Source organism: Larus michahellis, chromosome Z (assembly GCF_964199755.1).
Source record: "Larus michahellis chromosome Z, bLarMic1.1, whole genome shotgun sequence".
In the NCBI taxonomy this organism is placed as follows: Eukaryota; Metazoa; Chordata; class Aves; order Charadriiformes; family Laridae; genus Larus; species Larus michahellis.
In genome coordinates this window covers 31,646,863-31,661,024 of record NC_133930.1, presented here as the reverse complement: position 1 = coordinate 31,661,024, position 14,162 = coordinate 31,646,863, and the positions used below count along the sequence as shown (strand labels likewise).

The 14,162-nt window shown below is 36.7% G+C and overlaps 1 protein-coding gene across 5 annotated transcripts in view; it reads right to left on the bottom strand.

Annotated features, from left to right (window-relative positions):
- Positions 1–14,162, bottom strand: part of KDM4C (lysine demethylase 4C) — a 274,533-nt gene that overhangs the window by 27,506 nt on the left and 232,865 nt on the right. For all 5 annotated transcript variants that reach the window (XR_012584902.1, XM_074569863.1, XM_074569862.1 and 2 more), the window contains one exon: positions 4,259–4,444. Coding sequence is in view for 4 of the 5 variants with exons in the window: in XM_074569863.1 (XP_074425964.1) it covers positions 4,259–4,444 (186 nt within the window). In the remaining variant the exon portion in view is untranslated. The remainder of the gene's footprint in view (positions 1–4,258; positions 4,445–14,162) is intronic.

The window sequence follows — 14,162 nt, the reverse complement described above, 5'->3', positions numbered from 1 at the left end:
AGAAACTTAGTCTCTGACTACAGTTTTTAATGGGGGATCATCAAAATTCTGAGGCTTATTTGATACATGAACATAACTCTCCTTTCATCCTTCTAAGCTCAGAACTGCAATTTAGGTACAGAAATGATGCATGACATTTCAAAAATATGCCGGCTCGTGATTTTTGAATAATATGTCCTTCCTAAGGCATGCCTTAGTCTCTCTGAAATGTTAAGGGACTGGCAGTAGTTAGCAGACAGTGGCAAAGGACAACACGGCATTACTCAGGTATTCAACAGAGAAAAGCTACAGCTTCCATTTGACAGCAACCCTTTGTTCTCTATATGTGTGCTACAGAGGTAAGAACTGGCCAATAATAGTAGAAGATAATGTGAAATATCTCAAAAAACATTAGCAGTAGATTTTTGCAAGTACTATCCAGTGGGTTTTTGCAACTCTTATCTTTGGCCTTTCTAAAGACAGTTCGTCCTTCAAAAGGCACGCAACTGGGGCTGCCTAGATGGTGTGATCTTCTGATCACACTTTCCAAATGAAGCATCAACTGTGAGTATATGTTTGCCTCCAGCTGGCTTTCTCTGACTCTCAGTGCTGGTTTTGCTAAATCTTGTATGGATCCCTCAGGGGTTTTTCTCCTGTTAGTACAGTTGCATACAACTTCTTTTTCTCATTTCCTTGAGTATGAAAGAGTTCTTTTAAACAAAACAATTCCATCTGCAGCACCTATTTTCAACTGTACTTCCAAGTGTTCTTGAAGTTTGATGACAAAAAGGCGTGAGGGATATGTTTCATGCCCAGAGACAGGCAAAATCAAACAGTAAAAATGAAAAACACCATGACCTACTGTCTATAAGTAGCAAATTGCAGAGCATTCCTAGCACATTGACACTCCAATTCACATAACAAAATAACACAGGCTGCAACAGGAATTATCAAAAACATTCTGTATATAACAACTTTTCTGCTAGCAAATTTTTGTGTTATTTCTAAAGCTGTACCTTCAGCAAATATAAGAGGCGCACTTAGTCTTGAGTCCATGCACCTCCAAAGCACATGTTTTTGAAAAGTCATATCAACATTTAAAAACTCCAGTTCTTAGTATTAATATATTTGCTTCATTTGGCAGCACTATATGGATGCAAGGATTATGCTTTCCTTTTTGATTGTCTTTATGATGATTTTTCACCTGAAGACCCACCAGTGTTTTCTATGGTTGACATTAAAATAGTACTCCAGGAAAAAAATCCTAAATACAATACAGAATCTGGTACCCAGTGAAAAAGACTTGTGGAAGTATACTGATGAATAATTTGGACACAATTTGCTTGAGATTACAGCCATAAATAATTTGGATGCATGCTGCACCTCATCATTGCAATGAGTCCTTGCCTGAGGTGAAGAGATACACTAATACTGGTAATAATACATAATTATCTGTACACAGGCAGGCTTTTCATTGAGCATCCTCACTGATTTACGTATTACAGTACCACTATAGATATATGTCATAATTTTTCCAAGTGCCCAGAAGCCATCCTTTGATTGTTGAGTTTTGGGTTATTTGTTTTTTAAACTTGAAGAAAGTAGCAATCACAGGTATTCACTGAGCATTTAGTCATTTACAATATCTAGAGGCTGTATTAGTGAAAAAACAGACAATTTAAATTTTGTTCCCTTGAAATGAGGAAAAATAATAGTGTCTTTGCTTTATGTACAATGTTTTCAACTGCTAAATACCAGAAGAGATTTTTTTTTTCTTGCTGACAAGACAATCTATTTCATTCCTGTAAAAATTCGTGAAGGGAATATATTTCAGTCTTCATGATGCCCTTGATCTGCTTTCAAGCAAAGAAGTTAAAACAGAGAAATGAAAGAAGTTCATTAGAAATAAGACACATTGCTATGCCTAATGGTGAAGAGCAATGTAATTTCTGCATGAAGGAATAGCTAATAGCTAAGAAAAGCATAACAAAGAAACGAATGGTGAAAAAACTTCCAAAGACTTAAAGATGTGATTAGATTAATTACCCAAAAGACAGATTATAAAACCAAGCATATACAAACACATGGCAATCTCCTTTATCTCAGGAAAAAGTTAAGAATTTCACAGAAAAAGATTCTTTAACAAAATATCTGATCTTTCAAAATTTTGGCCCAGTGAAAAATACAAAAGCATTTTTATTTTTTTTCTCTTCTGCAAACCTGGTTTTGATTTGAGCCAGAGGGCATAAGTTAATAATACAGATTTTTTTCAAAAAGGTTGGTGCTGCATTTCAGGAAAGGACGTGGTACTCTCATTCCAAGCTACTTTGAACATCTCTTAAATACTAGCACACAAAATCCTGTACCTCCATAGTTGGTGAGGCTGCGTTTCTTTGACACTACCTAACACAGGTCAAGAAAATCACTAATGAGAAATGGATTTTATAGAAAAAAACATGTCACACTATTACTATTGTGTTGGGTTTTTTTCAGATGAGTGCATGGTTTGTTTCTTACTATTCAAAATAATAGCTATTTAATAACTTCTTTCCAGAGAAAGCGTACACTAAGGAAGTTAAGTGCTGAAGTCTTCAGTCTTTTATATTAGATTGAAAGTATAAATTCTCCTTAAACAACCTACCTGGTTTTCATTTTGTAAGTATTTCTTTTAATAACATAAACACAGAAATGCCGGAAAAAAAAGTCTGTTTAGGACAGATATACCACTATGTTAAGTGCTGTATAAACATAGAAGAAATAATCTGAAACTTACGCACATTTATCATTTAGTATTATAAAAGGGAATAAGGTGAAGAAACACAAATGCATTATTTAATAGCATAAGGGGACTCCAGCACCAGAGACAGATATATTAGAGGAAGTTGGAAAAGTTAAGGGACTGAGGAAGTGGCCACAATATACATATAAAATGGGAACAGGAGAAAGTATTATGCAGAAAGTCCTATTTGATCAGAGAATGATTTCCCAGCTACTGACACAAATCCCACTACCTAGATTATAAAGACTTGTCCCAACCAAATACTAGAAAATATTTGAGAAGAACAGCCCTACTTTTTTGAGCCATGATTTTAACTCAGTGATTTTCAACTAATGATAATGTTTTCCAAGAAAGACAGGAAAACTATCTTAAGCTGCCTGTAGAGATAGAGGTTGGTTTGTTTTTCAAACCAAACTCGTTTTCTGGAAAAATGTTTGACAAAACAAAAACCACATGAATTGTACTGGTTTCACAGGTTAATTCGTTTTGGAAAACAAAAATCTTTAAAAGGCTTAACAATTATGTGGAAGTCTTAAACAGGGACACACAACTTATTTCCCTTTTTAAGAACCACCAGACAGAACGTTCAGGACTGACAGATTGCTCTAGTTGGGAGGTATTACATTTTAGTACACTTGAAAGAAAATCTTACTCTTCAGTAGTCTTGTCATTAAGATCAAAGATTCACTGACAACCTCTTGAAACAAAGACATATATTATACAGACATTACCTAGGTTTATTTCTTTCACTTCTAATGTACAAAGGAAATAAAGTTTGCAACTTGAGAAATCTCAACTTGACTAACTTACCAAGCTAGTTCCTTAATAAGACTACGCTAAATCCTTCTAGTTTGCTAGAAAACAAAATACAGTTTTAAAAGCCCAAGATAAATGGGAAGAGTTCTCTCTTAACTGAGATAGTAACAATTAATTCGAATAAAAGACATTAAAATCTACAAGACAATAATAACTAATTCTTCATGTGTCTCATCTAAAATTAAAGGTTACTCCTCAGCACAGGCTAGAAATAAAAAGGCACAGTAATAACATGAATTTTCATGACATACCAGTGTTACCTTGCCAGATGACAGAAAAATTATAATTGGATATTTGTAAGACACTGTTTGTCTGCGGAACAAAGAACTTGCATAAATACCATATCCTTTATCTCACAGTATCTGTGAGTATTCGGAAGATACTGTGATCTGGGTATTTGTAATACACTCCAGGTTAACAAAACAGAGAATTCAAAGACTTGTTCTGGCTGTCAAAACAATACATTCAACAATGACACTAATGCAAAAATGTGTTAGGCATATCAAGTATCATTTCTCCAGGAAAAAACCTTCAAGATGTAATAGTTTGCTATGTATGGAAATACGATAGATGGAGCTATACATGGTGTGGATCCTTTCTTCCATTTTCTCTGGAAACATACTTTAATTCTGCAATTCCTGCAAATTCTGCAATTTTTAATAAATAAGGAAACACATTGCTTACCACATTTTGGTTGATCTTGTGCCTGAAACACGTGATGTAGACAACATATGGCCAGTCATCAGGTTCCATCAGCACTCCTGCAGCATGGGCACAGGTAACATGGAAAGAGGCCGGGCAGCATCCATATGAACACTGAATGCAGGCGCCAGAGATTTTCTTAATTCTCTGTCTGCAGAAGATACATTTCTGTAGAAGCAAAATAAACAGAATATTTACCATACTACCCCAACTCCATTGATTTCTGCAAGTATCAAAAGGACTGAAATATTATTTTTGCTTCATTAATCACATTTAATACCGTGCCATACACATGGCAAAAGAATGAGCATTTATGAATTACAAGGTAATTTTGTAATATGATACTTAATGGATAGTATTTTTGCCTTTTTTATGTTAATGTGAAGATGATCTGTTCTGGTGCAACAGTAACAAAACTGATATATAGATAGCTATTTAATAGTTTAATTTCAAATTCCATACACTCCTCTGAAAATTAACCTGCTCCTCCTAAAACAAGTAAACCAAAAAACCTATACATAATTCTGCAAAAAGTAACAGCAAGATTCAAAAACGAGAACAGGCTCACAAGATGCAGGGTTATACAGGACTTCCACACAGCATTTAACCTAGCCCCCTACTTTGAAGCTGGACTACATGTATACTTAGACAGTCTTTGGGAGATGGCTAATCCAACATGTTCGTGAAATGGTTTCTACAACATCCACAGATAGCCTGTTACAGTGGATAAATCTCCTCACAGATAGCAATGCTTTCTTTATCTCAAGTCTTTGCATAATTCCACACCTGAAGGCTGTTCCTAAGCCCCTCTTCATTTTTTCTGGCCTGGTTTTCATTGTTTGTGTATTTGATATAATGGCGATTGAGTAGGCTGTATTTCCTCACTTCATATATTAAAACATCATGTCAACAGCCTTACCAGTGTCAAGACATACGACTTTTTTCCCTTTTGCCAAAATGGAGACCACATCAAAATATTGTCACTATTTTGTAAGTGCCATAAGTAAGTGGCCCATATGAAACAATGAGAGGATATGAGCTAGGTTAACTAAGTCCAGGAAATAAGCTCCAGCATACTAAAGAAGACAGAGTATAAGATGACTGTCCAGCAAAAGATGATAGATAGAATAGCTTCTTTAGTAACTTGTATGGACAACTGCATTACATCACAGATGGGAACTATCCTGCAAATGTTATTGACAATCATAACATTACCTCAGCTATTCTAAAATGCAGACATTTTATTTAATGACACAAACAGTGAATTCAATAATTTCAAATTCATAATGCTGGAATAGTGACTACTTCCATTTATTCTAAATTTGCTAGACAAAATTTGTTCAACACCCTCTTATCTGCCTATGCTGGGAACACAAGTAAGAATAATTTTGATTTGTTTTTTACAGTACAGTTAATAATCTAAAGTATTTCAAATTAAAAATCACATCAAATTCTTCTTCTCAGGTTACCAGAGAATTTTGTTCTATTGTTTATTAATTTCCATATTCTGAAAAAAATCTGCAGAAATTTTGTTGTACAATGCAGCACTTACATAGTTTCAATGGCTTCTGGCACTCAGTTTGCGACTAAAACAATGCTTTTTGCACACACTAGCCCTGTTAAATTCTTCAGTCATGCAGGGGTCCGGTTCACACATCACTGTGAACGTGGGAAACTTTTCAAGTTCTGTCTTCATACCCACCCTCCGAAAGCAAACAGCCTGCAGGGCTTCGCACACGCAGAAGCAACAGTAGCATCTGGCATCTGCAACTTTGTTAAAAATTTTACCTATCATTCCCTAAAAAGGACCAGAAGTCAACTCAAGTCGCTGTAGCAGCATCAGGTAGTAAGAGGTAAAGATGATTTCGCCATCAAGAGAAATGTTCCAGAGACTTCACTGATACGCTTCTATCTCATTGTGCATTTGTATTCATGTGCATGAAGCCATTTTCAAATAAGTCAAGTAACTGTTTCTCGAGGGAGTTAAGGATTTTTTTTTTTTAGATGTCCCAGGAAAACGGGAATTCCAGAAAGAAAACACAATTGAAATCTATTACATGTAATGTCTAGGCAATGAGTTCATGCATACAAACAGCTCCTTTTGAATGCTTTTTGACACAGTTATACACACAAATTCACCAGTCAGTGTAACAAAAGAAGAAAGACTGAAGTACGAAACATGTATGAGTATTAAAAATAAAGACCCACCAAAAAAAAAAAAAAGACTGTGTGTTCTGACTAAAACACTCCGAAAAACTCCTCAGTTTTACCATGAGTCTCAAACTTAGGCATGAATTCTGAAAAGTACACATATGCACAAGTAAAAGTCCAGTGTACAAGCAAATTCACATTGTGTTAACTGTATGGGCCCATTCAGAGATATGACAAAAAGCTCCTTCATCTTTGAAAATATAAATCAAACCATTAATCTACCATATTTGATTCATAAATTCAGAATACACAGAATAAAACCAGAAAAAAATATAAAAATCTGCTTTGTATAGACTTCTGGAACCTTAGCCGAGCTACATACCAAGCTGTATATTAGCTGTAAGCAGTAAATTGAACTGTGCTGTGTCTGACCCATACAGTCATTTCTTTCCCTCCCTAGCTTCCAACTAATAATGCTTTTCTCGTACTCTCACTTGGGGCTTTAAAGCATAGGAATTTAAATGATTTTTTCACCTTTTTTCCCCCATGTTATTATTATTTTTTATAGTAAGGCGATATAGTAATAAAAATTATATGAATGTTTTATTCTCCTTTAAAAAAAAAAAAAAAATCACTGAAAATGACCAAAGGAAAAAAGCATTCAAAATTACGAGAGGAGAGAGGGAACCACCAGCTGTGAGGAATGAGATTTCATTCTCCCTCCCACCCTTGCTGGAAGTCTGATTTTTGTAAGCTTGTAAAATGAAGGAATTGCACAGAACGGAAGTAGTCTTGAACCACTCCTGCAAAGGACAGAATATAAACACCTTTTTGTCTGGTCAGACCTTGTATTTAGATACATGAGCTTGCTACTTCTGAAATTAAACAAGCTTGACATAATATGAACACATCTACTGAAATACAATCATGCTAATTCAATGCCCAACTGACAGCTTTTCAGTAGCCTGAAACTACAGCTGTTCCTACCAGCTAAAGCAAATTCAACATCATAGATAGCTAGGAAGAATGTCATTTTGACTTAATGCTTGCTAGATACTAGGGCAAAGCAGAGACAATGGGGGAAGTAGCCGAGGATCAATCTTAATCATAGATTCGGATGCAAAATGAATTGGAGAATAAATAAAATTGTTTATATAACTAGAGATTAAGAATATAGGACAGAACAATGTACTGCAATTTTCTAGATGGGGAAATGACCTCTTTTTGCCTCCAAAATGGAAAATATTCCACTGCAAATGGATTTCATAATCATGGAATAGGTCTTTAATATTAATAGCTTGCAAATATATATACAGAATGGATTTTAAAGAACAAGTCTGAGGAAACTGGATGCCAGTATTTTGCAGAAGAAAGCCCACTGATAGCTTTCATAATAACTTTCATGCATCCTTATATAAAGAATTTTATATTGCTTCACTAAAGAAGAGTAATATTTGCAAAACAAAATTCCAGTCTCTAACAGGATCATGAATTAAACACAGTTTCTGATGCAAGGATTAATTAAAATAAGCACAAGCTGAGGTTGTGGCAGAAAACTGGGGCTAGATTTTAGGAAACAATGGGGAGTATTGATTTCTCCCAAAAATATTTCTATGCCTTGTCAAGAAGAATGACTTATGTGAAGAAGCTCACTATAGTAAGGTATTAGATGCTATAAAAAGAAGCTAGTTCAAGTGAGACTCTAAAAATTGCTAAATTCCCAAATATTACTAAAAATGAACCCTTAAGAGCTCTTCTACTGCTGCAGATGGTTATTAATTACTACTCAGTAACTAAATTGTATACTCTCATCCTTTTTATATGTTTGGAATTTTGGGCCTTCTAGGTATCATTGGAAATAAACACTAAGACAGAGATAACACTGTAACATTTAGGAAATTAACAAAAAATCATGGGTAATTTTTTTTTCCTGTAAGATCTGCTTTACCATCCCCTGCATTTTGTGATGAATCTGCTTTGCTTCAGAATTTGTATTACCAGACAAGCAACATTGCTGTTGTGTATGAACACATTCTAGATATGAAATGTTGGTCCTACAGTAACCAATAGTAAAATACCCATTAATTTCAACTGAGCAAAGATTTCACAGAGAATATTGACAGAAGGAGCTTCACCAGCTTATCAACTGTTACAACTTGAGACATACAGTATAAAATGCACAGCGAAACTAATCTTTTCTTTCTCCAGTCCGAAGCCATAACATGGATTAGAAGTGAGAAAAGATTACAGTCTAGTTGTACTGCAAGAGTTGGTAGCAAGGTACTGGCACAAAGATTTGTTAATGATGCACAACACAATCAGAAGATACATACTACGAAGACATTTGACACATTATCTGCAGATCAGCAAGTGCATGTTGTCTGCACAACCACCTTTCAGAATACAAAGTCAGCACTTGATTTTGGCAGAGCGCATAGTGTGTTTCTATGGAAACAAGCTCATTACTTTTTTCATTTTATGTTTCCTTTTATTCATGATTAATCTAAACCAAGCTGAATATTTCAGCTATGAAACTGAGAGAGCTTAGAATCAGAACATGTGAAAAAAAAGAGTTTCTTAGATCATGTATTCCACTTCTTTGTTCAGCATGTTTAGACAATTATATAAAATTAACCAAGAATGTTGTTAGATAAAGTATCAAGAGACTACTTTGCATCCCTCTGGTATTTCAGACATAACAACCAGTACCTCAGGGGGAAAAAAACCTCAATGCCTGCAGAAAATTATTTGTAGTTTCTTACTCCTCAGTAAGTCTGCCTATAGCATGGGGCTATGGCAAATTAAAGGTGTCAGACATTATCTATTTGTAGGTGAAATACTGTTAGTTATATATTCCAGCAAAGAAGTAAGCATAAAACTTGTGCATCAGTTACAATTAGAAACAGTAATATCATCTTCTAATAACTCTGAAATAAAGTAGCTCTGGATCTACTTTCAATGAGTGAACTCGCAAGTCATGTTGCTTAATTTTGAATTAAACATGAAAAGATCTTGAGACAGCGCCAAATATAGATATTGGTTTGAGACACAATTTTAAGAGCTGATAAAATATTATCAGGACTTACCAAAATCTGTTATAAATACAGTATACATCTACTACTTCAGTGAAACTGCTAAGCTACCAATAGCTTTTTACTGCATAGGAAAGACAAACATACAGTGTAGAGTTAAAAAAAACCTTAGCTCTTCTGAAGCACAGATTGTGTGATTGTAATGAAAGAGTCCTTACACTGTAGGTTAAAAGAGAAAGAAAAACAATCAAAGAAAACAAAACACTTGGTGAAGAAGTTCTTACTTTAGAAAATGCCTGAAAAGGTTTATGTTCCTGTTATATGCTATGTAAACTCCTTAGCTGGTAAACGGCGAGTGTTGTGAGGCAAAAAGGAAGAAACAAAAGACCTTGTTAGAGCTCCAACTGTTGCCAGCCCAGTGACATTCACCACCACAATACCTACGACTATGCTATATCTAGGGAAGTCAACTGCTGTATATTTATTTTCAGTATTCTTGAAGTCCTCAATATTTCTAATGAGATTTCAACAGCAAGCACTGCAGTTAAGTCCCTACCCCTTTTTTTCAGGCTACAGCAGTACCATGAGTGTTCTATGCTGTCAGAGATACCCAGAAAGCACTTGAGAGGTCTGTAATCCTACCCTAGAGATCTACTGATAAAAACACCATACATACATACCTACCTCTATTACCTCCTCAAATCTTATTTATCAATAAATATTAAAAGGAAAATACCCAATCACCAACACCTTTAAAAAGAAGAATCAGTACATATATAATGAATATGCTGCTAGCACATCATCGTTGAACACAAGAATACCCCCCTTTCCTTCCAGATTCATGCACACCACGTGACACAGAGAATTCAGGCATCCTACCTCTTCTTTTGCCCACTTCAGATCTACCTTCTTTCTGAAATAACAACATGTGACTGTGAGCCCTCACTTTATAAGGAGGCTCTCATGATTTCAGCTTAACTCTAGCTTTTATGTATCCATATACACTTTTTCAGATATTTTTGACAGACAATGCTTCTTCCTCTGTAGCTTTGAAATGTTACATGTCTTCTTTTGTGTTTTTTTTTCCTCATAATTTTCACAATTAAACACAGGCCCTTAAAAAGTGTAATTTTATAGAAGCATTGTGCCTGTATTCAGTGCATTTCAGGTATCCTGAAATACATAAGAAATTGTTGATATGAGTATTGGAAGAGCAAAATTCCAGGAAGATAAATATGGGAGGTTAGAAAGAATCTCCTTTTCTTTGTTCTCCAGGAAGAAAGCATCTTTATTAAAATTTTGCCTTGGATTTGCATAGACCGGTTTGAATAGATGTGCCATTTACGCAAAGGCTAAAATACCTGACAAGCTGTGAAAGGCCATTTAGGCTGAAAAGGTGATGAGGCATCAATTCACTGCCTCACTGCTGCAGCCTCCACCAGATACAGTGGTTAGGGCTCCCAGTAACTGGGATGAAATTTAACAACTCAAAATGCTGGTCAATGCTTAACAAGTCAGAAGTACTCTGCACCTGGAGCAGATTAACACTGGACACAAGCATAAATTGGGAGAGGAGTGGCTGGAGAGCAGCCCTGCAGAGGGGATCTGGGGGTGCTGGTTGACAGCAGGCTCAGTAGGCGCCAGCAGTGTGTCCTGGCAGCCAAGAGAGCAAAGTGCATCCTGGGGTGCATCAAACATGGTCAAGAGAAGTGATTGTCCCACCGTTTCAGCATTGGTGCGGCCTCACCTGGAGTACTCTGTGCCGTTCTGGGCCCCCATCACTTCAGAAGGATGTGAAGGTCCTTGAATGCGTCCAGAGGAGGGCAACAAAGCTGGTGAAAGGGCTGAAAGGCATGATTTATAAGGTGCGTCTGAGGACTTTAGGATTGTGTAGTTTGGAGAAAAGGAGACTGAAGGGTGACCTCATTGCTCTCTACAGCTTCCTAGGAGGCGGAATGGGAAGGGAGCTGCTGGTCTCTTCTCCCTATGACACACTGATATCATCACGGAATCACGGAACTTTTCAGAGTTGGAAGGGCCCTCTAGAGATCACCTAGTCCAACTGCCCTGCTAAAGCAGGATTGCCCGGAGCATGTTACTCAGGACTGCATCCAGGCGGGTCTTGAAAGTCTCCAGAGAAGGGGACTCCACAACCGCCCTGGGCAGCCTGTTCCAGTCTGTCACCTTCACCATAGAGTTTTTTCTCATATTTGTTTGGAACTTCCTATGTTCCAGCTTCTGCCCGTTACCCCTCGTCCTGTTACTGGGAACCACTGAAAAGAGTCTGGCTCCATCCTCCTTAAACCCACCCTTTAGCTACTTGTAAATGTTAATAAGGTCTCCCCTTCTCTTCTCCAGACTAAAGAGTCCCACCTCTCTCAGCCTTTCCTCGTAAGCGAGATGCTCCAATCTCTCAGTCGTCTTTGTTGCCCTATGCTGGACTCTCTCCAGTAGTTCCCTGCTATGCGTGGAATGGTTCAAAGCTGTGTCAAGAGAGGTTTAGACAGGACTTTAGGAAGCACTTCTTTACCGAGAGGGTGATCAAACAATGGAACAGGCTTCCTAGAGAGGTGGCCAATGCCCCAAGCCTGTCAGAGTTTAAGAGGTATTTGGACAATGCCCATCTCATTTGTGTTCTTTGCCTCTCAAGCTATCACCATGCACCTCCAAAAAGCGTTTGGCTCCCATCCTCCTTTTTATCATCTGATTACCTACTTATAAATAGCAAGATCTCTGCAAAAAGGTGTCTCTTTCCCAGGCTGAAAACACCTCATTTCTCCAGTCTCCCCACACACACCCCATGCTCCAGCCCTGAATGTCTCAGCGGCCTTTCATTGGACTTGCTCTTGTATGTCAAGATCTTTCTTGTAACAGGGAAACCAGGTGCAGTCTTACAGAAGCCAAATAAAAGGGATGGATGGATCAATTCCATGGGCCTGCTGGCTGTAGTCTGACAGATCAAGCCCAGGATGCAGTTGGCCCTCTTTGCTGCAAAGGCATACCGCTGATTCATGTTTAACAACTTCTCCATCATGATCCCCAAGTCCTTTTCTGCAAAGCCAATCGTGATAAATTCTAGTGGTAGACATTGTATTATTCAGATTTCAAAAGAGACAGATCCCCAACTAAAACAAATCATTACTTCACATAGTTAGCAAATTCTAAATGTCTTCTCTAACTCAGAAAAGTCCTTAAAAGACAATGAATAGAGAACTTTCAGAGACTGCACGGCCATTTCAGGCTCCACTCTGTCATGAGTTGTCATTTAACGCAAAGTACTGCTTTGAAAAGTAATATCATTATTTATACTTAGTACAGAGGGATCACTGTTTCTGTATAATTTATTTTATAGTAATTTCATTATAATACTTCATATGAATACATAAAAACACATAGAGAGAATTTAACATTTTAATAAGGGAGCAGTTGAAATTAGAATGTTGAGATGAAGCACTGAAAGGATTATATTCTTAGCAATATCCTGCAAGCAATTTACTGAAATAAAAAATGCAAAGACAGTCTTTACCAAAATAAAGGTACCACCACCTCTTACCTAATAAATTCTCTATCCTTCTGAGAATGGCTAGTCGGTAAGGGAATATCAACAAACTCAACAAACTAAGAAGTTATTTCTACACACACACCCAAAGAAAATACAATTACTAAAGAGACAATCACATAGCATTTAAGACATGCATGTTCAAATGTTTAGAAACAAGAATCTTGTCAAGCTCAAACAGAAACCTCTGACAACAATACGAGCACACATATCAAAATTTCATCTACCTACTAGCATGACAGTAATGTGCTGCTTTGTGTCTTAAAGGATTAGAAAATCGGAATGGACTTCAGTATATGTCCCCTGGGCAAGAAGGGGACATGGCCAATTATGTAGGTGAATGCACTTTGCCTCTGGGAAGGAAAATGTTGTGCTGGTGAAGTACACTGAATGAGGACACAGCTGCTTGTCAAGTTGTTCTCTGTTGAAGGGAAGCTATTGTGGACAGAATACACTATTAGAAAAGAAGGATAAGTAAAACCGTTTAGTGTGGTTATGCCACTGGCCAGGAACCACCTGGCACCTCTACAGTACATTGAGCAAATGTGAGTCATGCTATTTCCAGGTGCTAACAGTAGCATATAAACAATTGAGTAAGTCAAAACTGGAAATAAAGGGCTATTCCAGGGTGGAGGGTATGGTGTATTTTTTGTTTGTTTTGGAGTTGGCTTTTTGGTTGTGGGGTTTTTGTTGTGTGTTTTGTTGTGTTTTTTTTTAATTTTAGGAAGGGGTCAAGGCACACAGAATTTAAACATGCTCTGCATTACAGAAAGTTTTCTGTCAGTTCTGAAAAGCTTGGGGGACTGCACAGCTTACAAAGAAAAGATTATTTCTGAAGCTTTCAGCCAAAAGTCAAAATCTATTTTTCAGCAGAGCTGATGTTAACATTATACCTAACCAGAAAATAGTGTCATTTGAACAGGCAAAAGTGATAAGGCAGTGCAGAAAATTTATGACATTCTTTAAGACATATTAAAATGTATTAAGTATAAGAAGTTTAAAAAATTCCACAATCTAAGAAGTTTAAAAAATTCCACAATCTAAAATGAATCAGTTTGTAGTATCTCAGAAACAGTAAGTTATTTCTAAATGTTTCCCTCATTTCGAAGTCCCGTACTAACATCACTAAGTAAACATTTAAAAT